Here is a 27,180-nt window from a genome sequence, read left to right as displayed (position 1 = left end):
TTAAAAATCAGAATCTGTATCCATTAGCTCTGCATCCATAAGGTTTGCTCTAGAGTGCATTGGTGGGTTTTCTGTCCATCTAGGCTGAGTTCTACCTCTATATGAAGTTAGATCCATAGGATTAGAATACGAGTTAGCACTGGAATACTGAAACACTCCATCATGTTTTGGCACAGGGACATACGCGACTCTACTTTCATCTGTAAGCGGCATCTTGTCTGCAGCGAAAGGATGGGACATCATGTTGGACTGTGGGTATCTTGTGTATCCCAGGTTGTTGTTCACACCTTCTACTGGATATAATTTTTCTTGTATATTGGGCAATCTCCTGAATTCTCTGTAAGACCCTGGAAGAGTTTCATCTACTTCTTGAGGTTTTGATCTTGTGACCAATCCAGTCTTAAGAGGCAGCTTGGGAAGCCGAGGCACTGCTGCGTTAGCCCTACTGTGAAAGTGCTCCTTGACAGTTTTTGCCTCCAGGGGCTGGATTTCTTTTTTCTTTCGCCTTTTCTTTTTCTTGGACATTTTCTTAACCATCCCCTGAGGTATATCTCCTTCAATAAACCACTGGTCCCTTTCTTCTGGTGGAACTAGAAATTCACAAATATAGGCAAATTAATTGCGGGTATTCTTATGCTATAAAATGACACAAACAACCTTTGGCTGTATTTTTTTTTATAAGTAGCAATCTTGTAACACAAAGGCTAGCAACCACCACATTCAATTTTCTCCTTCAGTACTATTTGGAGTTCAGAATTAGTCTAATAAATAGTGGTTGTATAACAATTGTATTCTGTGTATTATGTCAATAAAAATATGTTTTTTTTACGATTTCTTGCACTGAAGAACATTAATTTATTCTCGATTCCACACCAAGCAACTGGACTTTGAGTTTTCTTGAAAGTCCAGTTCCATTATATCAATTTCTACTAGTATATCATGACCTTAATTAGAGTCTTTATATACATCCCACACAAAATTTTCAAAATGCCATTGTGCAAACAATAATAAAAACTACAGATTTGTGGGTAATCCCCTGCACTGCCTATTCTTGATCACGTCTATAGTGCAAACATAGTAATTAAAGTACCTTTCTTAATCTCTTGTATTATAAACTCCTCCATATCTATAGGGCTATGGATAACCACACACAGTGTTTTATCCACACTGCTATCCAGTGAAAAACACAAACTGTCAATCTCTTCATGTGACCCCTCCTGTATACATCATGAGGTAAAGTTGGAATAATTCAATTGGCACGTTACCTGGAGTTGCTACAGGTGTTACCGAGACATCTTGAGGTAAAATGGCTCCTCTTCTAGCCACCATTTTGGTGACATGCTGTGCCCATGCAGATGACATGTCAGCTGATGGCTCATTCATGTCAAAATTCAAACCAGCTTGGCATAACAAAAAGAAAATCTGAATTAGTCAGGCAGGACACAGCAGATGCACAGCTGCATGTGGATATTGAACACAACAGGGTTGTGAATAAAACTTTTATATTACAAGAATTAAAGCAAGGAGATCTGTGTAAAATATATTATCTTAAGACAAACATATAGTGAGGAATGTAAATTAGAAAAGAATCTTGTCAAGCAATATGCTATTTTTCCTTACTTTACTGTGTATTTAGGGCAAAGTGAAACAAAGAGAATCCATATTTCTAAATTAAGCTTTACATAACTGTTCTGTTAAAGAAACTTAAATACACAATTAAATATATTCTAATTCTGTGTAATTGGCCCAAATGTGGATTATTTAGGCTGCAGCCGGAAGATTACATTACAGTCATATGAAAAATCTTTGGATTTTTGTTTATCATTGTCTGAGCTTTCAAAGTAGCAACTTCCTTTTAATATACAACTGTCAGGGAGCCCGGGAGCTCCCTCCAGGGAGGTAGTCAGGATCTAGGAGGAAGCCCTCTTGAGGGAGCAAGGTCGAGGTATACAAAGGGTTAAGCAAGTGGATAGTCAGAGTCCAGGCAAGAGTTCAATGGCAGGCAGGTCAGGATACACGGCCAGGGAGCAGGAATCAAGGCAGGAGCAGGGATCAAGGCAGGAGCAGGGATCAAGGCAGGAGCAGGGATCAAGGCTGGAGCAGGAATCAAGGCTGGAATCAGGAAACACAACAGGAACCCAGGATCTATGGCAGCAAATCCTATTCTTGGGCGCCATTCTGGCATCCTGGGCGCCTTTTATATTTGAATTTGGCGCCAAAACCAGCATGGCACAAGACGAGGAGCATGAACATCAGAGTGTCCTTCCCAGGAGCATTCTTCAGGGCCAAAGCCCTTCCACTTGATGAGGTACTGAAGAGAACCCCTGGAGATTCTGGAGTCAAGGATCTTTTCCACCTCATATTCTTGTTGACCATCCACAGAGATAGTAGGAGGGGGAGACTGGTCGACAGAAAAGCGGTTGGAGGTAGCGGGTTTCACCAAGGAAACATGAAACACGTTGGGGAGTCGCATCTCAGGGGGAAGCTGAAGTCTGACAGCCACAGGATTGATAATCTCCAAGATGGGAAATGGACCCACAAACTTCGGACCCAACTTGGGAGATGGCACCTTCAGACGAATGTTTCGGGAATAAAGCCAAACTTTGTCACCAACTTTGAAGAGAGGAGAGGACCTACGTCTCCGATCAGCGAAGGTCTTATGCACAAGAGCACTCTTCTCCAAATTAGACTTGGTTGCAGCCCAAATAGCGGACATTTGGGCCGCATGGTCATCAGCGGCTGGGACATCAGACAAAACAAAGTCTTGCCGAAAAGGTTTGAGGATGTTGGCCATACACAGACATGAATGGAGATCTTCCAGTGGATGAATGACAGGCGTTGTTATGAGCAAATTCCGCCCACGGGAGAAGGTCAGACCAATCATCTTGGCAGAGGGAGACATGATTTCTCAGGAATTGCTCTAAGGCTTGATTCACACGTTCCGCTGCCCCATTAGTTTGGGGGTGATAGGCGGAAGAGAACTGGAGAGCAATACCCAAATCCTTGCATAAGGAACGCCAAAACTTAGCTGTGAACTGGGAACCTCTGTCAGAGACTATCTCCGCTGGGAATCCATGCAAACGGAAAATGAATTGAATGAACAATTGAGACAATTCCACCGCAGATGGAAGCTTCCGTAACGGGATGAAGTGGGCCATCTTGCTAAAGCGATCAATGACGACCCAGATCACAGTGTTCCCACTGGAGGGAGGAAGTTCGACTATGAAGTCCATTGCCAAATGCGTCCATGGACGAGAGGGGACAGGCAATGGCTGTAGTAACCCGCTAGGGCGAGAATGGCTAGGCTTGGAAGTGGCACAAACGGTACAAGCAGCAACAAAGACTTTGACATCTTTACGAATAGTCGGCCACCAGACTAGACGCCGTAAAAGTTCAAGAGTCTTAGCAGGACCAGGATGTCCAGCTTGCTTGGAGCTATGAGTCTGTTGCAGGATAGGCAGACGAAGTTCAGGAGGTACAAATGCCATTCCGATTGGGGTATCAGGAGGAGCAGAAGATTGACCAGCCAGAATTTGATGAGCAAATTGAGGGTACAAAGAAGCGATGATCTTGACAGGAGGAATAATTGGCTCTTGTCTTTCAGGAGAACAATCCACCGGAGTGAAACTTCGAGACAGAGCATCGGCTTTCCGATTCTTGGAGCCAGGGCGATAAGTCAAGACAAAATCGAGAGAAGAATAGAGCCCACCTTGCTTGTCTGGGATTCAGCCTCTTGAGAGATTGAATGAACTCAAGATTCTTATGATCTGTGTAGATCGTGACTGGGATCAAGGAACCTTCAAGGAGGTGACGCCACTCTTCTAAGGCACGCTTGACAGCCAGGAGTTCTCGATTTCCTACATCATAATTTTGTTCGGCAGGAGAGAACATCTTAGAGAAATACACACATGGGCGCAACTTTCCATCAGAGGGATGTCTTTGGGACAGGATAGCTCCAACTTCAGAAGCATCCACCTCGATGAAGAAAGGTAACTCCGGATCAGGATGGCGGAGAACCGAAGCAGAAGTGAAGGCATCCTTCAAGGATTGAAAAGCTTCCATAGCAGGCAGGGCCATGAGCTGGGTTTACCCCCTTTTCGGATGAGGGCCAGGATAGGAGCAATACGAGAAGAGAATCTTCCTTAATAAATTGCCGGTAGTAATTGGCAAAACCAACGAATCTCTGGATTGCCTTGGCGCTCAGCGGTAGGGGCCACTCTTGGATTGCAGACACTTTCACAGGATCCATCTTGAAACCCTCTGGGGAGATGATATAGCCCAGAAAAGGAATCTTGGGCACTTCAAACACGCATTTTTCCAGCTTGGCAAAGAGGGAGTTCTTCCTCAAAGGAGAGAGTACTTCCTTCACCTGGGAGCGATGGCTTGCTAAGTCCTTGGAGAAAATCAGGATGTCATCAAGGTAGACAGCCACAAACTTTCCCAAGAGATCCCGGAAAATGTCGTTCACAAATTCTTGGAAGACAGCGGGGGCATTGCAGAGACCAAAGGGCATCACGAGGTATTCATAGTGCCCATCACGAGTGTTGAATGCCGTCTTCCATTCCTCACCTTCACGGATGCGGGTGAGGTTTTACGCCCCACGGAGATCCAACTTAGTGAAGATTTTAGCCCCCTTCAGTTGGTCAAAAAGTTCTGCATTCAGAGGCAGGGGATACCGGTCCTTAACGGTGATTTTATTAAGACCCTGGTAGTCAATACAAGGACGTAGGCCTCCATCCTTCTTCTCCACGAAGAAGAATCCAGCAACTGCAGGAGAAGTAGAAGGGCGAATAAACCCCCGCTGGAGATTTTCTTGGATATATTCCTTCATGGCAGAGGTCTCAACTGGACAATCGTAGTGACGATGAGGAGGGAGAAATTCTGCAGACTTTTTACAGAAGACATCAGAGAATTCCTTATAGAGGGAAGCGTCTTCAAATCTGACGTAGAAATATTCACCCTCTGGATGGGTTCAGCAGGAAGGCAGTGCTGTTGGCAGTATGGACTCCAACAGGAAAAACCTGCCCCGAGGACCAATCAATGCTATGGTTATGCAGGCGTAACCAAGGAAGCCCCAAGACAACTGGAACAGAAGGACAGGAAATAATCAGGAACGATAACTTTTCTTTGTGTAAAGTCCCAACCTGCACAGGCAATTCCCCAGTCGTCATAGAGATAAACTCGGATTCAAGGGGTCGGTCATCAATGGCGGTTACTCGAAGTGGAGGAGTCAATGGAAACAGGGGAACATTCATATACTTGGCAAAGAGAGCGTCCATTAAATTTCCGGCAGCACCAGAGTCAATGAATGCTGAGCCAACAATGGTCTTAGTGGCCAGACGGATCTGTAAAGGCAGAAGAAACCTGTGAGAGTTCTCTTGAGATTTGGGAGCAACATCCCTCACATGAGACTTTCCCGGGTCACCTTGAAGAGGGGAACTCTAAAGCTTCACAGGACAAGAGTTGGAAAAGTGGGACTGACCACCACAATAGAGACAAAGTCCAGCTATACGTCTCCAGAGTTTCTCCTATTCAGAGACAAACTCTTCCGACTTGCATAGGTTCCTCCGGAGGAATAACAGAAGGCTGCTGGGGGGTAGAAGGTAACAGCGGTCTTTGGAAGCGAGGAGCCAACATGGGTTGAAATTTCTTGACTCAATCCCGATCAGCCTGATGTTCCCTCTGACGGTGTCCACCTTGACAGACAAGGCAATGAGGTCTTCAACCTGCGTGGGTAATTTACGGGAGACCAGGTCATCTTTGAGGGGGATAGAGAGGCCATTATAGAAGGCAGCATGATAGGCATCATTGTTCCAACAAGTCTCTTCAGCGAGAGTACGGAAATCAATGGCATATTGCGGTACACTGCGATTCCCTTGGCGGATCTGGAACAGACGAGAAGCAGCGGTTGCCGGGAGCATCAAACACCGTCCGGAATTCTTGAAGGAAGGCTTTGGAATCATCTAATAAAGGAGACTCTTTCTCCCAATGCAGAGATGCCCATTCAAGCGTTTTCCCTGCTAGACGAGTGATCACGAAACCAACCTTGGCTCACTCAGAGACAAATTCTGCAGGTTGCAGGGCGAACCGAATCTGGCACTGATTCACAAAACCATGACAGGCTTGAGGGTCGCCACTGTAGAGAGGTGGTGCAGGAATACGTGGACCAGAAGTGGAGGACTGTAAAGCCATGTCGGCAGCAACTAGCGTGGGCGTTGTCAGCGTTGGAGTAGTCAGCGTCAGCATGGATAACTTTTCCAAAATCAGCAGGGATCAAGGCTGGAATCAGGAAACACAACACAAAGCGTGTTTACACTGGCGTGTTTGCGCCGGCGCCGCTACCCACGTGGCGGCCATGGACAATAACATGCCTTATGGAAATAGTAATATTTCAGCAGTGACAAAGTTTATTGGATTAACAGGTGCATAAATGTGGGCACCCCAACAGAGATATTACATCAATACTTAGTTGAGCCTCCTTTTGCAAATGTAACATCCTCTAGACGCCTCCTATAGTCTTTGATGAGTGTCTGGTTTCCAGATGGTGGTATTTTTGACCATTCGTCCATACAAAATATTTCCAGGTCAGTAAAGTTTGATGGCTGCCGAGTATGGACAGCCTGCTTCAAATCATCCCATAGATTTTCGATAATACTCAAGTCAGTGACTGTGACGGCCATTCCAGAATATTGTACTTCTCCCTCTCCATAAATGCCTTTGTAGATTTCAAAGTATGTTTATGGTCATTGTCTTGGTTGGAATATCCAACCCTAGCGTAACTTCAACTTTGTGACTGATACTTTTTACATTATCCTGAACAATTTGTTGATATTGGGTTAAATTCATCCGACTTTCAACTTTAACAAGGGCCCTAGTCCCTAAACTAGTCCCACAGCATGATGGAACTTCCACCAAATTTGACAGTAGGTAGCAGGTGTTTTAATTGGAATGTGGTGTTCTTCTTCCACCATGCAAAGCGCTTTGTTATGACCAAATAACTAAATTTTTGGCTCATCAGTGCAACGCACTTTGTTCCAAAATGACTGCGGCTTGTCTAAATGAGCTTTTACATATAAAAAGCGACTCTGTTTATGGTGTGAGTGCAGAAAGGGCTTCTTTCTCATCACCCTGCCATACAGATGTTCTTTGTAAAAATTGCGCTGGATTGTAGAACGATGTATAGATACACCATCTGCAGCAAGATGTTCTTGCAGGTCTTTGGAGGTGATCTTTGGGTTGTCTGTAACCATTCTCACAATCCTCCACTTCTGTATTTTTCTTGGCCTGCCAGACATGGGTTTTACAGCAATTGTGCCTGTGGCCTTCCATTTTCTGATTACATTCCTTACAGTTGAGACTGACAGTGTATACCTCTGAGATTTTTGTAGCCTTCGCCTAAACCATGACACAGAACAATCTTTGTTTTCAGATCTTGTGAGAGTTGCTTTGAGGATTGATTGCCGTCTCTCTTCAGAGGAGAGTCAAACAGAAGCAAAACTTGCAATTGGCCTCCTTAAATAGATTTTCTCATGATTGGACACACCTGCCTATGAAGTTCAAGGCTTAACAAGCTAATCCAAAAAAATTGGTGTTGCCAGTAATCAGTATTGAGCAGTTACATGCATTCAAAATTACAAGGGTACCCTCATTTTTGCACAGCCAGTTTTCACATTTGATTTAATATCATACAACTAAATACTGCTTCACTAAAAATCTTTATTCAGAAAACAACCCAGTACTCAGATGTTCCTGGGAATGAAAGACCACCACTGTTATCTTTTTGTTGAAAGTAGAGTGAATTATTATGCAGGCTGAGAGGGGTTCCCAAACTTTTTCATATGACTGTAATTGTCTTTGCTTATATATCAGCAAGTTGCTAAACTGTTTATTTTGTGAGTGAAGAGTTAACCATGGATGGATGCAGAACATTTACAATATTAGTTATTGTTTAACCATATTAAGTGACTATCATATGTTTCTATAATGTATAGGTTGCCCTACAACTTGGTTAAAGGAACAGTAACACCAAAAAATGTAAGTGTTTTTAAGTAATGAAAATATCATGTGCTGTTGCCCTGCACTGGTAAAACTGATCTGTTTGCTTCAGAAACACTACTATAGTTCATATAAACAAGCTGCTGGGGAGCAATGGCGGAAATTGAAAAATGGCTAAATGGCACAGGATAACTAATGGATAACAGATAACACCATTAGACAGACAGAGCTTATTTGCTATCTGCTGTGTAACCTGAGCCTTTCTCCTTTGAATGGCTGCCCCCATTGCTACACAGCAGCTTATTTATGCTTTCTGAAGCAAACACAGCAGTTTTACCAGTGTAGGGCAACAGTACATTATATTTTAATTACTTTAAAACACTTATTTTTTGACATTACTGTTCCTTTAAAGGGAAACTTAGAATAATGCTAGAAATGCTGTATTTTGTATACTAAACATAAACTTACTGCACCACAAGCCTAATTAAACAAATGATTTATGCTTTCAAAGTTGGCCCAGGGGGTCACCAATTTGTAACTTTATTAAACATCTTTGCAAGACAAAGATCACGAACATGCTCAGTGTGGTCTGGGCTGCTGCTTTGGGATCATCATAAATTATCAAAACAACACAAGTCAAATAATATCTGCCATAGAAGCAGATACAGCAAGACATATTAATCAGAGTATGCAGACTGCACTGGGTCCTGTGTTGTCATGTAATCTAATGTGGATTTTATAGTTTTTGTGGTTTAACACAAACTTTCTCCAACTCCAGTAGCTGCAGCAAATAAATCCTCCAAATAGAATCCCAGTTTATCTGTTTAAATCTGGCTCCATGATCTTTGTCCCTGCAGCTGGAGTTGGAAACATTAAAGAGAATGTAAAGGCAAAAATAAAATACCTTTTTTACTTTATTAACTAAAAAAGAAACCTATCCCCAATATACTTCAATTACAAAATCTGTACAGTTTTTATAAGAAACCTGACTGTATGCTGTGAAATTCCCCCTTCATATACTTGCTCTGACTGCGGCAGATATGAATCTCTACATTGTCACCGGCTGTACTACAGGAAAACAAACAAAGCTGCTCTTGTTCTGGGAAGTCCCTCTCCCTTGTCGTTTGAAAGTATGATTGTTTCCCTACAGAGCAGTTAGAGACCGTCTGAAGTTTCCTATCTAGGTTTCATTAAAAAAAGTAAAAATTATATTTTAGTTTTTTGCCTTTACATCCCCTTTAAAGGAATTGTCAAGTATAAAAATAGAAACTGGTTAAATAGATACCGTATATACTCGAGTATAAGCCGAGTTTTCCAGCATCCAAAATGTGCTGAAAAAGTCTACCTCGGCTTATACTCGAGTCTATGGGCAGTAGCTAAGATTGCAGTCACTTTTTATCATTCCTATACCAACAGTTCACTTGGGGAGAGACTGCAATATCACACAGCGCAATCTGTTTTGGATATATGAAAGAATAACAGTGACTGCAATATCACACAGAGCCATCTGTTGGTTACATGAAAGAATAACAGTGCGCCCTCTGTTGGTTATATGAAAGAATAACAGTGACTGCAATATCACACAGCGCAATCTGTTTTGGATATATGAAAGAATAACAGTGACTGCAATATCACACAGCGCAATCTGTTTTGGATATATGAAAGAATAACAGTGACTGCAATATCACACAGAGCCATCTGTTGGTTACATGAAAGAATAACAGTGCGCCCTCTGTTGGTTATATGAAAGATTAACAGTGACTGCAATATCACACAGCGCCCTCTGTTGGTTATATGAAAGAATACCAGTGACTGCAATATCACACAGCACCCTCTGTTGGTTATATGAAGGATTAAAAGTGATGGCAATATCACACAGCGCCCACTGTTGGTTATACGACAGATTAACAGTGATGGCAATATCACACAGCACCCTCTGCACATGGTAGTGGGACAGTGGGACAATGTGCACAGTAATCCATTTGGCAATTCTCTGTCACCATCAACTTTGCAAAGAAGTTCGGTTGATCGCTGGGGGGGTCGCTTTGGCGGAATGTGCGCTGCTGGGAGACAGGGCTGTAGTTGTGTCTAGGCTTATACTCGAGTCAATAAGTTTTCCCAGTTTTCGTAGGTAAAATTAGGTACCTCGGCTTAAACTCGGGTCGGCTTATACTCGAGTATATACGGTAAGCTGTGCAACATAAAAAAAAATTCTAATATAATTAGTCAGACAAAAAATGTAATCTCTAAAGGCTGGAGTGACTGGATGTCTAACATAATAGCCAGAATACTTGCAGCTCTTTTGGTTTCCACTGACTGATTGGTTACCAGGCAGTAACCAGTAACTTGAGGGGGATATGGGCCATAAATGTTTGCGTTTGAATCTGAGCTGAATGCGGAGGATCAATTGCAAACTCACTGAAAAGCAAGAAGTTGGGTTCTGGATGCTATATTAGACATCTGTTCACTCCAGTCTTTATAGATTACATTTTTGGCTAACTATATTACATTTTTTATTTTTGAAATACTACCTATTTACCCTGTTTTTATTTTTACAATGAACTGTTCCTTTAACACAAAGGTATAACAAGTTTGCCTTTAACATTACTGGGGAGCTTTATGCCTTTAGGTATATAAAGGTACTGTATATCAATAAGAATATATCTGGCAACAGCTACATTGTATATCTGCTTACCAACTGGTCCTTCATGCGACACACTGTGTAGACTGAAGGACAATTCCTTCTCTGGGTTATTCAGCAGCTCCTTCCTCTTGGAGAAGGCCTTGGCAATCATCTTACTCTTCTTGATCCTCTTTGGCTCATCATCACTTCTCCCTAGAATCCTGTGGTGGTGGCAGCACATACTTATAATTAATTCAGCACATTTGAATTGAAGGGGATGTAAAGGCAAAAAAATAAAATCCCATTTTTACTTTCTTTAATGAAAAAGAAATCTATCTCCAATATACTTTAATTAAAAAATGTGTAACGTTTTTATAAGAAACCTGACTGTATGCAGTGAAATTCCTGCTTAGTTTTACTTGCTCTGACTGCTGAGGATCAGCTCAGACGGTCCCTTACTGCTCTGCAGGGAAACAATCATACTTTTAAACGGCAGGGGGAGCTCCCCCATCTTACTTCCCAGAACTCGAGCAGCTTTGTTTGTTTCCCTGTAGAGCAGCCTGCGATCATTTAGAGATTCGCATCCGCAGACCCAGTGCAGTCTGCATATTCTGATTATTTATCAGTCTTGCTGTATCAGCTGCTATGGCAGATATATTATTTGACTTGTGCTGTTATGATAATTTATGATAAGCTTAACCCTCCCAACTGAAGCCAGGACCACACTGAGCATGTGCATGGTCTTGCTAAGATGTTTAACAAAGTTACAGATGACAGCCCCCTGCGGCCAACTTTGAAAGCATAAATCATTCGTTTAATTGGGCTTCTGGTGCAGTAAGTTCATGTTTATATTTAGTATACAAAATACAGCATTTCTAGCAATATTCTATTTTAGACTTTAGTTCCCCTTTAAAGCACAACAAACATTTGTAAAGAAAGAGATCTAAGATGTTTTAAGCAAATACATCTGCTAAACATAACCATGCAAAAGATTGCTTTACAGGTAAAATGCAATTGAGAAAAATAGCCAAAATATGGTTTTGTGGGTCTTACCGGCACCATGCTCGTTTCCAGATGATAATAGTAGCCTTTGTCCAGACCCAGGTGCTCATTGATATGCCAGTTCCAAACATGGCAAATAGGTTGATCTTCTCCACTAGAAGGCTTGGTCTGTTCTTTATATAACATTCTGGAATAGGCTTATTGGTCTGCTCTGCAATAGTTACATTGGCTTCACATCTGTAGGATAACATTGAATTAGGCTCCAAATATAGTAAGATTGGAGTATACAAACTGATAAAAATAATATAATAACAAGAAGTAACTTTTATAATGAACCTGTTTCCTTTACCAAAAAGCAGAGAGAGTGCCATCTGTGTTACAAGCACCTTTCCTACTGACTTTGACATAGGTACAATTTAAAAGAAAAAAACAAAGTTGCTACCTGACCTATATTGATGCTTATTTCCCCAGTGCAATTATCCACAGAGCCTAGTCAAATCTTTGCTTTCATTTTCTAATTTGTACTACACTGATTCAATCTAAAGTAATGAATTGATCTGGTGCTATATAACATGTATGCGTTTAATAAGCCCCTCTGTCATATATAAGAGCATCTGTTGAACTCAGGGTTTATCTTACATTGTAACATGTTTACTACCAATGGCAAGTTGCACAGCAGCTCTAGACCATGAAAGGAATTAAAATAGCAAAACTCGGTTACATACTTTAACTGACCTTTTAAACTATATATGGTTACCCAAGATAATTTGCCTTCCATTTATTCAGCCCTTTCTCAAATAATCCTACTGGTAACTCTGAGTTATATACATTGCACTGTCAAAGGAATTTAGTTACTTACAAAACATATTCCCGAAAACTCCGTTCCCACTCAGCTTGATTGAAGAAGTCATAAAAATGGCAGCCAAATGTGATTAGCACAAAACCAAAGGCCAAAAATCCAAATATTCCTGCAAGAGAATATTTTAATGTTGTCATCAGTGGGACATACTCTGACTTTCAATGCATAATTGAATTTAATGTTGTTAAATAATATTTAGCCATAAGCACTCCAACAATCCTTCAAGAAAATATGGCTCAATGTCAGCCAGTGTCATAGCGGACTGAATATGTAAAAGGTACAGTTTTACTAGTGCCACATATTTTACCATCTATAAAACTTAAACAAGGCTACCTTAAACAAGGCTAAACAATTTCCATTAGTCCAGGGGTCAGCAACCTTTACTATCAAAAGAGCCATTTTGCCCCCTCTTCCACTAAAGAAAAAGAGTCTGGAGCCGCAAAACATAACAGTTTATAAACTTTTAAAACTTTTAACCTTTTTCTAATTTTAACTGTTACAACAACAGAATACAACAAACAAGTGCAGTGTGTACAGTATGTGTTGGCCTACTTTGAAATAAATTAAACACTAAATAGCCATATTAAATGCTAGTGTTCTCATCTGTTTAATGTGGCTTCTGTTACTGAAGCTCCATGCTGATCTTCCTTCTCTTGTCTTAAGTGTGTGACCACAGTAAGGACCATGATGAAGCATCTTGCTGCTTCTTGGTCTTGCCTATCACTCCTGGGACGTCTATACAGCCCTCGCACCTGCTGACGGCTCCCTGAGTGTGCGACCGCGGTAAGATAACCGTTAGCTTACTACGGTCGCACACTCAAGAAGTCGCCAACAGGTGCGAGTATGGACGACGTGACAAGACCGAGCCGCAACAGGCAGGATGAAGAGCCGCATGAGGCTCTGGAGCCGCGGGTTGCCTACCCCTGCATTAGTCAGACAATGATGGGTTTACTGGTGGTCTAAAGACATGATGTGACACTAACAGGGTAGTCCGTACCCAGTTGCAAAACACTCACGATCTATGATACCAAACTTATGGCCCAATTACTACTGTGAACACTCTAGATGTGCAAGGTGTGTCTACAATTCCTTCTTCACCAGTCAGCCAGTAAGAAACATTAAAAGGACAAAATATTACCCAGCCGCAGCATAGTTTCATTTATTTTGCTGGCCGCTTTTTCACTGAGAAGGCCTGGGTGGTTGCTCTTGATGGAAAATAATGTCATTACACCTGTAAGGAAATGAAAAAAACAAATAAATTAGTTCAGTTAGATTATGTAATGATACCACACATTAATCAGCAGCCAGCTTTAGCATATCAGGAGAAGTAGAAGGATAATGAATTTTACTGCTAGCTAAGGAACCCAAATAATGCCTAAAATTTTGCATCAAGTAGACACAAAAATAACAAATAATACTAACTGATATAGAGAAGTAAATTAAGATGTGTCTTGAATTAAGCATAGCAATGGCATGTTCAAATAGGATAAAACAAAACATGAATTAATAACAAGATAAAAGTACTTGATTTTTAACTTAAAAGAAAATCTTTCCCTTAACTACGCCAGCACTGCCCATTTTCAACCATTGGAGTTTATGGGCCCACAGAAAATCTAGCCAGTGTCAACAGACTGAAGAGGAAAGCAATCAGGACCACAAGGGCAGACATTGTAGCATAGACTGGACAGGTGGATATTCCCAATCTTAACTGGTTAGCACACTATTTTGCTGATAATGTGAAGTTACAGCACTTTTTCCTATTTGTGGAATTAGAAGTAGTTGCCCCCTTTATATAAAGTTTGCCAGTATAAATTTGGAATTGCAGCATTATTATATGGAACTTAAAAATGTTTCCAGTTGTCAAGTGTTCTATACAATTGCAGCAGTAAATAACCATATTACATATAAAATGTCTTCAGCTCACCTCTGATTAAAAAATAACCTCCCCCAATTAGCACAAGTCCAATAGGAGCCAGTACAAAACCTGCTCTGTAGTGATAATTCTTGTATCCAACAAAGCAGATGCCGCTTACAGAATCCCCATCAACCTGTTAAAAGAGAGAGAGCAAATCATTCATAGGAACTTTAAAAGATTGATCCAATCCCTTTTGCACTTTGTATATGTTTTCACTGACAGGCATGGGGGATTAGCCTGGTATCCACTCTCATGTGTTTGCTGATGGGATGATCCAGTGCCTGTCAGTGAACACACATACAAGGATCGGAAGGCATTGGATCAGTTTTATACAGGATGCCAACAGAGAAAATGACCTGTATGCCATTAGCTTAAGGGGCACAACTTAGTGCCCAGTTACAAAAAGTTCTGCACAGCCTGCTTGCTGCTGGCACCTTGTGCTAGGCAGGGAGTTGCACATAGGTGGCTTGGTTACCCAAGCCCAAATCTCATCACTGTCCGCATTTAGCAGCATTATGTTTATGAGAGAGGTGCAGGTCCTTCATAAGAAAGGTGCAGGTGCTCCAAAAGCATTCACCTTGACTGCAAGCAATACCTATTTGGCTTATGCTGTCTTGCATTATACAGTAGTCCAAAGTCTCTAATCAGTAAATAACCACCTAGGCCCGGATTAGTAGCGAGGCCAAAGGCCTGAGCTGGCAAGATTTTACGGGGTGCAAGATTTTAAGGCCAGGAAGTCCCTCTAACTACAAGTCTTTTAAGAGAATATGTTCTCCTACAATGTAACCAACCTAAAAATAGAAAAACAATCTCATTAAATTTGCATATATATTTTATATATATTATAAATATTTTCCTTCCTCTTTTGCCAGGAACCACCATTTTGAGTTCTGTGTTCTCTTTCGCTAAACACCTGATAGGAGAAATATGTAGGTTCTAACTGTAACAGGAAGAAGCATGATATCTGTCCATTCATTGGCTTATGTAACCTAGCATGTATGTTGGCCTTGGTATATGAAGCAATGTTTTAAATATGCCTGGAATTACTTGAGGAAAAAGTCTAATCATGTTCCAATCAATGTACAGCTGCAATACATTTAGCTAAAAGACCCTAAAATACTAGATTGCCCCACTACAAGAAACAACCTCTACTTAATACCATTTCAATCAGTCAGCCTACATTAAATTACTTTACCTGAGCCACTGCAAGTATTGCAACAGTGAGGACAAAAGGTATAGACCAGGTGATCAGGTGAAAATAGGAAGTCTTTCCAGACAAGGGCTGATGTGTGGTGCCCAGGGCCTTAAAAGAGGTGTGCCAAGCATAAGTCAGCATGACGAACCAGATAACACCCGACATCATGGAATAATACACAATTATAAAGATAATGACACATGAAAGGGTCTCATTGGATCTATAAAGAAAGAAAGGTTAAAGTTATGTTACCTAATATACAGTATGTTTCACATTGAAAAAAAATGCAGCAAGATTAGGGTGGTCCCAATTTGTTAGCACCTACTATTAATTGAATATAGTACAAACACTCCACTTTTTTTTAAAAAAAAAAAAAATCACACCAGCCCGGTGTTATTTGTGGCAGGGTATGCATCCACCACCTTCTTCCATTTTCCCAACAATCCTTTACGGCAGGTCAGGCTTGGCATATGTGCAGACCTGTTTTTTGCACGGGTACTCTTTTGTATGGGGCAAGTCTAGGGTTGCCACCTTTTTTGGAAAAAAATACCGGCCTTCCTATTTATTTATCTTTTTCCATATTAATAACATTGGGTTCAACCATCATTTTTACCGGCCAGGCCAGTAAAATACCGGCCAGGTGGCAACCCTAGGTAAGTCATTAAAGCCACTTGGGGTTGGCAAACAAATTGGAACCCCAATTGACATTCTTTCCTTGTCATTTAAAGGAAAACTATACCTTCAGAATAAAAACTTAACCAAAATATTATATATCATAATAAGGGACTTATTATAGAATCTTACTATATTAGCATAGCAGTAAATATTTCCCTTTTACATCTTTTCCATTAATCCACCATTTTGTGATGCTCTGTGTCACATACTGGTCTCCTGACAGCAAATAATGCAGGTCTAACTATTTTTCAGTGTACCTTTCCTTGACCTTTAAATAATCACCGTAATTAAAAAAACGTTTCTTTAGTAGGAAGGGTACCGTAATAAAGCATTATTTGAAAAGTCCAACACGCATACACAGAGGGATTCACACATGTATACAAAAACATATTAGCTTTGTTAAAGGAAAACTATACAACTCAAACAAAGTAGGTCTCTATAAAATATTTTGCATAAAACAGCTCATATGTAAATAATCCATTTTCATAATAATATACTTTTTTAGTAGTAAGTGCCATTGGGTAATCATAAATAGAAAATAGCAATTTAAAAAAAAGGGCAGCCCCCTGTGATCGTATGATTCACTGTGCACACAACCAAACATGTTAGGTCACATGAGCCAATTAACAGACAGAGTTCTGTCTTTTGCTTCAACACTTCTTCCTGTTAAGGTTAAAGTTGTAGTATTTCTGGTCAGGTGATTGCTGAGGCAGCACAGAGACCATCACGAAATGGTGGTTCAAGGCAAGAGATGGAAAAGGGCAATATTTACTTAAATATGTATACCAGTTTGATAAGATTATTTAATATGCCACTTAATTTGATACAAACTATTCTTTTTGGGGGTATAGTTTTTCACTACAAAACCAGCTGAAATCACATTCTCCGAAATCCTGAAAAACAAAGCATCATCTGCAGCACATTTTATGACTTGTGGAACTGTTGAATCTAGAGACTTACGTGGGCTCCCCTAGCCTCATGGTACCATCCCCTCGACAAACTATTTCATCACGGGCACCATCCATAAATTGTGCAAGCCAACCTATGCTGCCTACAAAGAAGCATGCATTTACGTAAAACAGGATGACAGCTGGGTAACGGTTGGAATTCTTCCAGTCTGCAAGGAAGGTGGCCTAAACATAAGGAGGATGAAACAGATAAGTGAGAATATTGAGACAGCACAAGCTATCCATTTTAAATTATATGAATGCAAATCCAATTTTTTATCAAAAATAAGGTAATTTTTTTCTAATGACAGTATCACCTTGAATATGTATACAAATCTAATTGGAGGTCCCCAGATAGACAGCACAGAGTAAATTTCATAGGGCTATTTGGCTGGATAAAGACGTTTAATGAGACTGTCATACTTCAAAGTTTTATGGGCTATATATATATATTTAGCATTTTGTTAACTAGAATCCCTTTAAGTCTGTAAAACTGAGAGATTAGCGATCACTACATACCAGAGTAAAAAAAGTACAAAAGATGGTGACTGAGCTGAATATGGCAATGTAGACATGCATCTCACGATGCTCCTTCTTAGTGAACAGTGGGTTCTGACACTGGATGCCGCAGCCCTCCACATCCTCATACCAGCTCTTTGGGTTGTCAGTACGGACAAGCGGTGCCTCACACTGCCCAGAGCTATTAAACTTGATGTTCTGTACTTCATTCTGGAAAAAAAGTGAATCATTTCCATACATAACAGGTCATAAGCACAGAAAAAAAATGCTCCAATTCTTATTAAAATATATGTTACACTGTTAAAAACAATTCATAGAGTCCTATTACACTTTATTGCCAAAATTATCAGAGACAGCTGAATGTCCAACACAGAAACTAAGAGTACTAATTAAGTTGGTCCTCTTTTTACTGCTGTAACAGCCTGCACTTTTCTAGGAAGGTTTTTCACTGTAGTTGGAGCAGTGTTGGTGGGATTTACTTCCATTTAACCACAAAAGCATTAGTGAAGATAGGCAAAGATGTTGGGGACGAGGTCTAGCTTGCAGTAGGTGTTCAAAGATGTCAAGTCCAGTCAAGTTCTTTCACTCCCATCTCAGTAAACCAAATTTACCAAACTCTCTTTAATTATTAAAAAGTTGAGTGAATGTTGTAGTCCAAAAACCTGCCGCATTTCAGTCAAAAACCCTTAAGCATAGCCTATAATTAATGATTTATACCTGAAAGGCATCAGGTTTTTGGACTGGCATGTACCCTATCCTCCACATTCCTTCCCGGTCATACACAAAAGCAAGAAAGTGGCTTAACTTGTACAGGTTTTTTCTGTTTTTCTTTTGTCTTATCTGTATACTATTGCCCATACAGTGTACCTAATAAAGTGATATACAGTAGCTCTAGTTTGTTTATTAAGAATTAAATTAAAAACTGGGTAAGTAGATAGTCTGTACAAAATAAAAAATGTTTCTAATATTAGTTAGTTAGCCAAAAATGTAATCTATAAAGGCTGGAGTGAGCAGATGTCTAACATAACAGAACAGCAACTTTAAGGGAGGCCACATGAGACATAACTGTTCAGTGAGTTTGCAATTTATCCTTAGCATTCAGCTCAGATTCAAAAGCAACAGTCATTTCCCATGTGGCCCCCCCTCAAGTCACTGATAGGTTAGTTACTGGTAACCAATCAGTGGAAAGCAAGAGAGCTGCAAGCAGGAAGTATTGTTCAATCTGTAGATTATGCATCTTTAACTTCATCTTTAACCTCATTTAACTAAGATATACTTATAGATTTGAGTGGTACAGTGTGTACACCATCTCTTATATATGCTCTCTTACCGGGCAGCCCTCAGGGAAACGATCAGTAGTGCACTTCAGGAAATCAGGCCAACCTCTCTCTCGTGCTACAATTCCACATGGGACCCGTGTTGTCTGACACAGGCCCTGGCTGGGAAGTTCTACCTTGCCCCCTTCACACTTTGGCATGTAGACAGCACACAGGAGAGGCCTGATGGCATCCCAACAACGTGGAGCATTCCGTAATCCTTAAAACACACACAAAGAAAAAAATAAATCACAATTTACTTATGCGTGATCCAAACAACACGCAGGGAAATAGCAAGAGTTAAGGCTTTGTCTAAAAAGAACAGTCAATACAATATCAGGACAATACACGGTTATCATTGTCCTGCTCTTTAATCCAATTCTTTCGTTTTGGGCAGATTTATCAAAGGTCAAATTTCATATTCATGTGAATTTTTTTTTATCGAATAAATTTGAATATACTCAAAATGAGAATTGGAGGTTATTTAATAAAAAATGTGAACGCCTAAAACTCGAACTAATATTACCAACTCGAAAACTGTAATCGAATTAGACTAAACTCTAATCAAGTTTTATCTTCGAAAAAAAAATCGAATGTTAGGAAGGTTATTAATGAATATGTAAACCTTTAAAATAAGTGAATGTAAAATTGATGAGGGAGCAATTCTAAGCACTTTTGCAATGTACATTCAATTTTTTTTTTTAAATGCCAAGATATTAAAGGATATGTGTACTGTTAACATGGATGAATTTAGTTACAACAGCGCCACTTGCTGTTCAATTTCTGACCAGTCTGACCACCAAGTAGTCAAGGAAGTTGTCAGGAGAAAGAAAGAGACTGCTCTGATGTTCTTCTGCTTAGGAAAGATTTGAGAAAGATTTCTAATTTTTTTACTTTGCAAAAGAACATCAGAGCAGCCCTCTTTCTTCCGCCTGACAACTTCCCTGACTACTTGGTGGTCAGCCTGGCCAGAAATTGAACAGCAGGTGGCACTGTTGTAACCAAATGCTTTCATATTAAAGGAACAGTAATGTCAAAAAATGAAAGTGTTTTAAAGTAATAAAAATATAATGCAGTGTTGCCCTGCACTGGTAAAACTGGTGTGTTTGCTTCAAAAACACTACTATTGTTTATATAAATAAGCTGATGTGTAGCAATGGGGGCAGCCATTCAAAGGAGAAAAAGCTCAGGTTACACAGCACATATCCAGATAGGCTATGTAGAACGTAATGTTATCGGTTATCCACTATTTAACCTGTGCCATATAGCCCTTTTTCAATTTCCGCCATTGCTACACAACAGCTTGTTTATATGAACAATAGTAGTGTTTCTAAAGCAAACAAATCAGTTTTACCAGTGTAGGGCACCAGTACATGATTTTCATTACTTTTAAACTTTACTTTAATTTTTTGGTGTTGCCATTCCTTTAACAGACCATGTATCCATTAATATCTTGGAATTAAAAGAAAATAAATAATGAATGTAAATTACAAAAAGTGCTTAGAATGGCACCCTTATCAATTTTACATTAACTTATTTTAAAGGTTTACTTATCCTTTAAAATCTTCAAATAGGTCACTGAACCTCTGCCAATGACTTCTACACGCACTCGGCAGGTTTTAGGTGGTGAATAGTCAAATTCAAATTGTTCCCAGGCTCAAGGTTTGATAAATCTCGAATTTGAATAGAGTTTGGATTATTCCCAATTTAAATTTGTTAAGAGTTTTGACCAAAAATACAATTCGAAATTTTGAATTTACTATTCAACCCTTAATAAATCTGCCCCTAAATGTCAGATCAGGACCTACTTAAATTTTCCAACAATAAATAGGAAAAACAAAATGCTGGAGACAATATAATATGCCATGTGTGTCATTCCATGTATCCAGACCCACACATTATAACTTTACAGGAAATGGTTGGACATGCCTTTTTTTTTAATGACAGTTTGTCTTAATATGGCTCTAACTGTGCTCTTGTGTTACACAGCAAAACTTTTCAGGGTTCAATACATTTTTATTCTCCAATTTACCACCAGGTGGCATAATGTATATGGCTTTTATTATTATGTCTGGCTGGCAATTCCTAGCACACTATTCCAAAACTCTTAGCAAAAGCCATGAAACACACGCCACTATATAGAAAAGTTTGGGGTAAATGTAATCAAAGTGGAAACGTTTGGCACGTTCTAGTAGCCCATAGCTCCCAGTCATGATTATGCTTTCAAACAGCTGATCAGTAAATGCTACTAGCTGATTTATTGTTATGGTTTACTATACCTATAGTAAAGTAGGAACGCTATGTAATTACCCCCAAGGGTAAATGGAATTGCCTATATAAGTGCAAATAAGTAGTGGGCCAAGGAACTCCCACATTCTGCCTATATGGTGTCAGTGCAATCAAGTAATCACATCCAATCACCACATCTGTATTTGTATAGCCAGCTGTGGAGGATTTTGGGGCACACTAAGGATTTGGTATTCTAGGAAACATCATTCAATAATGCCAAGAATATTCAGATAAGATAACATTTTGTTTAGACATTATCTCACCCCCACCCTTCCGAGACACACACTGTTTTGCAGCCCTGGGGAGACTGCCCTAAAACCAGTGCTACAAATGCAAATGACAGACATTGAAGAAGTGTGAGAGGGACAGGCATTGTTTTGTAAACTAAACTGTATGTAGAAGAGGAGAGAATATTTCAATGCAGCTTATAAAGAGACAGAACACTGCATTTCTTAATAAACATTCTCCCTTTAGCAAAAACAATCCAGGGTGTCCAAAACATATGCAGGTCACATCCATATCAAATGTTATTTTGTACATCTTCCACCCCCCCATTCCTAAGCAAAGTAGTTTAACATAAAGCTAAATACTAAGTACAAAATTAGAACATATAAACATAAAGAGAAACATAGTTGGAAATATTGATTATTTTTTATACTTTATTATAATCAAACTAGGGATGCACCGAATCCAGGATTCGGTTCGGGATTCGGCCTTTTTCAGCAGGATTCGGATTCGCAGGAATCCTTCTGCATGGCCGAACCGAATCCTAATTTGCATATGCAAATTAGGGGAAGGGAGGGAAATTGCGCGACTTTTTGTCACAAAACAAGGAAGTAAAAAATGTTTTCCCCTTTTCACCCCTAATTTGCATATGCAAATTAGGGTTAGCATTAGGTTCGGTATTCGGCCGAATCTTTCACAAAGTATTCGGGGGTTCGGCCGAATCTAAAATAGTGATTCCCTAAATCAAACATCACATTATGCAGGTTTTTTGTTGCCCTAGTGAACCTTCCAATCTATGCTCCCTATAACATTCACACAACATACACTAGGGTCAGTTTCATTACAAGCAAAGTTACCTGCCTGTGTTGGGAAGAAACCCTGAAATGCTTTTCTGGGATATGGGGTCCCCATGCTGTTTAGGTTTGGGCCCTAGCCCAAACTGTTAATAATGTGCCCCGTCCTGGCACAACAGACATCAGTTATTAATATAAGGAATATAGCCGATTGTAAACCAGTTCTGGGTTGCACAGTGCACTTAACCAAACAATAATGTACTTCCTAATAGTCACCTTTAAAAGAAGCTTACCAAACTGAAATATACATATACACTGGGTTTTTTTTACACCTTTAACCCTGAGCCACCATTTTGTGGCACTTCCTTAGTGCTGATCACTTGACAGGAAATAAAACGGGTTCTATTTAGAACAGGAAGAAGTGTGGGGTTAGAAGACACAGTTCCACCGATTCATTGGTAGATGTAAGCTAGCATGTATGTGTGCCCTAAGTTTGTGTGTGCCGCATACGAGCTAGAGGGTCCAATAGAATGAACTATAGGACAAATAGATTTTTCATGAAATTTTGGGCTTTATGTGCAAGTTCCTTTTAGGCGCATTGAAAAGAGTTATATTTAGAGGCACGTTTATCAAAGGTCGAATTTCTAATTTATGCGAGTTTTTAAAAACTCCGCTAAATTCGAAATAAGACCAATCGCAATTTATTTATTAAATCGATTTTTTTAAACTCGGATGAATTAAATCGACCCGAAAACTTGAATCAAATTTTAAAAAAACTCGATTTGCGTTTTTTCTCAGAAAAGAACTCAAATGTCAGGAAGGCGCAAACAACTTCAAATTGATCCTTGGACCTCTCCCATTGACTTAAACAGCAATTCGGCAGGTTTTAGGTGGTGAATAGTCTAATTCAAGTTCTTAAAGGGCCAGGCTATGATAAATCTTGAAAATCGAATTTGAAATTTCTTTTAAAACTTTAATTGAATTTAAATTGAACTCCCTATTCTAATTTTACAGTTTTGACCATAAAAAAAATAACTTCAAAAATTCTAATTTTGAATTTTCAATTCGACCCTTAATAAATCTGCCCCTTATTGTATCCCCTTGCTTCATTCTTTCCCTTTCTCCAGAGCCAATGCATTTGGGACTGAATTGGTAGAACAGTTAGAAGGCTTTTAAATTATTGATATTACCCTTCATTTTAAATCTGTCAGACTGACAACACCTAGTTTGGTAGAACAAAACCAGACTAGTTTTACAAATGTTTTTGATTTCACTTTTCAGTTTCATCTGCTCTTGCCTTGTTATATTGTTATATTATACTTAATGTTCTATAGTTAACTTGTAGAGCAATACAACTTTTTACTTCATGGGACAAAGTCAGGCAAGGACCTGGGAGACCTAGCAAGAAATAGCACAATCAGAAAGGGCCATATTGTGGTTTAATAAAATGGGTAGTGATTTTTTTTTAGAAAGAAATAGTTTGTACAAAACTTCTAAAACTCAACCTATCCTAAATAATAAAGTTGAAGTGTCTCTGCGTCCAGTCCCTGTGTCCGTGGGATTGCACTACTGCGCATGTGCCCCACGGACCGTCTATGGAGTCGATGTTGGAGTGTCGGAGCCAGAGTTCCTCGCTGTTGTCCTGCCGGGAGCTGAGGATGAGGTGGTGGCCGGTCAGACAGAGGGTGCCCCACACAGGGGAGTGGAAAGGCCGGTGCAGAACCACATTATCCACCCGGGGGGTCTTAATCAGCTCGGCGAACTCCATTCCGGCAGCGGGAAGCGGCGCTGGCGAGGACTCACTGACTGGATTCCCCCAGACTCATCATTCCTGTCACCCACTTCCTTATTAACACAGTGAGGGGAGTTATTAACACAGTGCAGGGAGTTATTAACACAGTGCAGGGAGTTATTAACACAGTGCAGGGTGTGTATAATAGCGTATAGTAGTGCATAATAGTGCATAATAGCGTATAGTAGTGCATAATAGCGTATAGTAGTGCATAATAGTGCATAATAGCGTATCCTATATAATAAAGTTGAAGTGTCTCTGCGTCCAGTCCCTGTGTCCGTGGGATTGCGCTACTGCGCATGTGCCCCATGGACCGGTCTCTGGCGAATTTTTTTTAGACTAGAACAATTCTGTTTTTATAAATGTTTGACTACATATGTTCTAGCGCCCGTTAATTTAACGGGCTTAATGTCTAGTAATAAATAAGCCTCCACATGCATGTATCCGCTTCTCTCAGCCTGTGTTTTTGTAGGCAGGCAGAGAGAGAGAGGATCCACTCCTATACACATATGTGTTTACTTGCACTGACAAGCACTGATGTCCCATTATGATCTACATCGATAATATCACGGTTAGCATTCAGTTTCATAGAAAATATTATTTAAATACTGATTAATGGGAAAATGTATATTGCTATATTTAACAACCTTAACATAATAATCTGAAAGAAATGCATAAAATAGGAGAGTGAATTCTACAAGCTGTTTGTTGACTTGAGATCTACTGATAACCAGCTAAAGGTCTCCTGGTTGCTCCCGATCTACCTTTTGGGCACCCCTGTGTCAAGGGGTATCTGACTAAACAATGCACCATAAACTGTGGTAAGAGTTTGCAAAATAAACATTTTTCCAAACTTCCAACTAGTGGCTCACGAGCAACGTGTTGCTCACCAATCCCTGGATGTTGCTCCCAGTTGCTTCAAACCAGGTGCTTATTTTTTAATTCCTGGCATGGAGGCAAGTTTTGGCTGCATAAAATCAAAGTATTCTGCCAAACAGAGCATCCTTTATGCTGCTAGTCCACACAGGGCTACCAAATAGCCGATCACAACCCTTATTTGGCAACCCCAGGAAGTTTTTTCATGTTTGCGTTGCTCCCCCCAACATTTGAATGTAGTTCACAAGTATAAAAGTTTGGGCACCCCTGCTTTAGATGGTACAAGTATGGGACCCATTATCCAGAATGCTTGGGACCTAAGGTTTTCCGAATTACAGATCTTTCCATAATTTGGATCTTCATACCGTGAATCTACTAGAATATTGTGTAAACATTAAATAAACCAAATAGTCTGGTTTTGCTTCCAATAAGGATTAATTATATCTTAGTTTGAATCAAGTACAAGGTTCTTTTTTATTATTACAGAGAAAAAGGAAATCATTTTTACAAATGTGGATTATTTGATTATAATGGAGTCTATGGGAGATGGCCTTTCGGTAATTTGGAGCTTTCTGTTTAATCGGTTTCCAGATAATGGATACCATACCTGTATTAAAAAGCAAACAAGTTACCCCCACACCCAAGTCTTTTTCACATTTTATCTCTTCCCAAGCCTGGAATCATGACAACCGATGTTTTCAATGCAATTGCATAGAATTTGCATCAAAGTTTTGCAATTTGCTTACTGCATTGTGGTTGTAAATGACCCCTGTGATGTCCTAACTGATCCTCTGCTGGCTCTTAGCATGCATTAGCATAGCCAACCCTCTCATAAAGAGGAATAGCTTAAACTTGGAAGTCCAAAGTGGTTCACATCATGTTAACAAAATCTGCATCTTTGTGAAAGGCTTAATATATATGTATAAATTTAAGGGTATTATAAGCCACTGAAACTTTCCATGAACTTGAAGTGGGTACTTTGTGTATAATATGCAAACTCCAAAAAATTACTTCATTGATTATACCTGATGACATCTTTAAGCACCATTTATAAGGGAATGCTTTACAGGACATTCATAAATATACAATACAAAATACTCCTGTAATTTATATCCTTATAAACAGTGCTTAGTGATGTCATGAGCTATAATTGGTGCTTAGTGATGTAATATATCACACCTCGCTGAAACGTGTGTAATTTAATAAATAATGCACTCCCTGTTGTAAAATTATACTAGAAGTCACCTCCACCTTGTTACTTTATATGGTCATGGAACTCCTGGGTGACATACCCATATATTTTACAATAGGGGTATATTATTCACTATATAAACAGTGCTTAGTGATGGCATCAGTTATAATTGTCAGGGATGTATTTTCTATGTAGGCATATGAGGGCATGTGCCCTAGGGTGGCAGCTTTATGTGGGTGGCCTTTTGCTCCTATAGAAAAAAGGAACATTTTTTTTTTTAAATCGCTTTGCCTGTCACTGGACATAGTCACTAAATCCAATTATGGTACTGGGGTTAAAAAAAACATTAAATAACCCTGACCTAGACACACAAGAGTTTCCTTGCGGGTAGGCGAGGGGCAGTTGGGAGCCATCTTAATGCATGATAATTGATGCATAGTAATCTAATTTGTGTCACGATTCTTTAAAACTTTTCTACTATAAAAAGTGTTCTCTATATTGTAAAAGATTAAAAAAATCATACATTACAATGTTGTTCCACTACCGATATAAAAGCACTTGGCCTGTGGCATCATGCCTTTATATGGTCATGGAACTGCGGGGACTTGAGAAATCCTTATATTTACAACAAGGATTGTTGATACACACACTCATGCTGTGCTGTAAGTAGAGTCAAAGACCTTGTTGAAGTGTTACCCAACATCCAGGAAACTTACCAGACCAAAGTAAGAGTTTATTGTGAACCTCTTCCTGGGTGCTGGAATCTTCAGCCAGGACACTGGAAGTCCATGAATAGGGGAGGACAGATCCCAGGCAAACATTGTATTTGAGGGGCTCACAAGTGGTGGTCTTCTTGCACTTATCCATGTAAAATGTCTGATTAATCTGAACTCCTCCAGAAGTACAAATAAAGAGTAAAAAGCCAAAGCCTCCTAGCCAACAGATCAAAGGCACCATGGAAGACAT

The 27,180-nt window shown here is 39.8% G+C and overlaps 1 protein-coding gene across 1 annotated transcript; it reads right to left on the bottom strand.

Moving 5' to 3' along the window:
- Positions 1-27,180, bottom strand: smo.S (smoothened, frizzled class receptor S homeolog). Its single transcript, NM_001088615.1, is given in 12 exon segments — positions 1-590; positions 1,266-1,400; positions 10,691-10,839; positions 11,672-11,857; positions 12,480-12,588; positions 13,618-13,710; positions 14,404-14,527; positions 15,590-15,809; positions 17,225-17,397; positions 17,731-17,940; positions 19,061-19,266; positions 26,931-27,180. Coding segments are annotated over 12 exon segments (2,445 nt in total).

This window comes from Xenopus laevis, chromosome 3S (assembly GCF_017654675.1).
Source record: "Xenopus laevis strain J_2021 chromosome 3S, Xenopus_laevis_v10.1, whole genome shotgun sequence".
Lineage (NCBI taxonomy): Eukaryota > Metazoa > Chordata > Amphibia > Anura > Pipidae > Xenopus > Xenopus laevis.
Note: the sequence above shows the minus strand (reverse complement) of the source record. Positions and strands in the feature narration are given on the sequence as shown.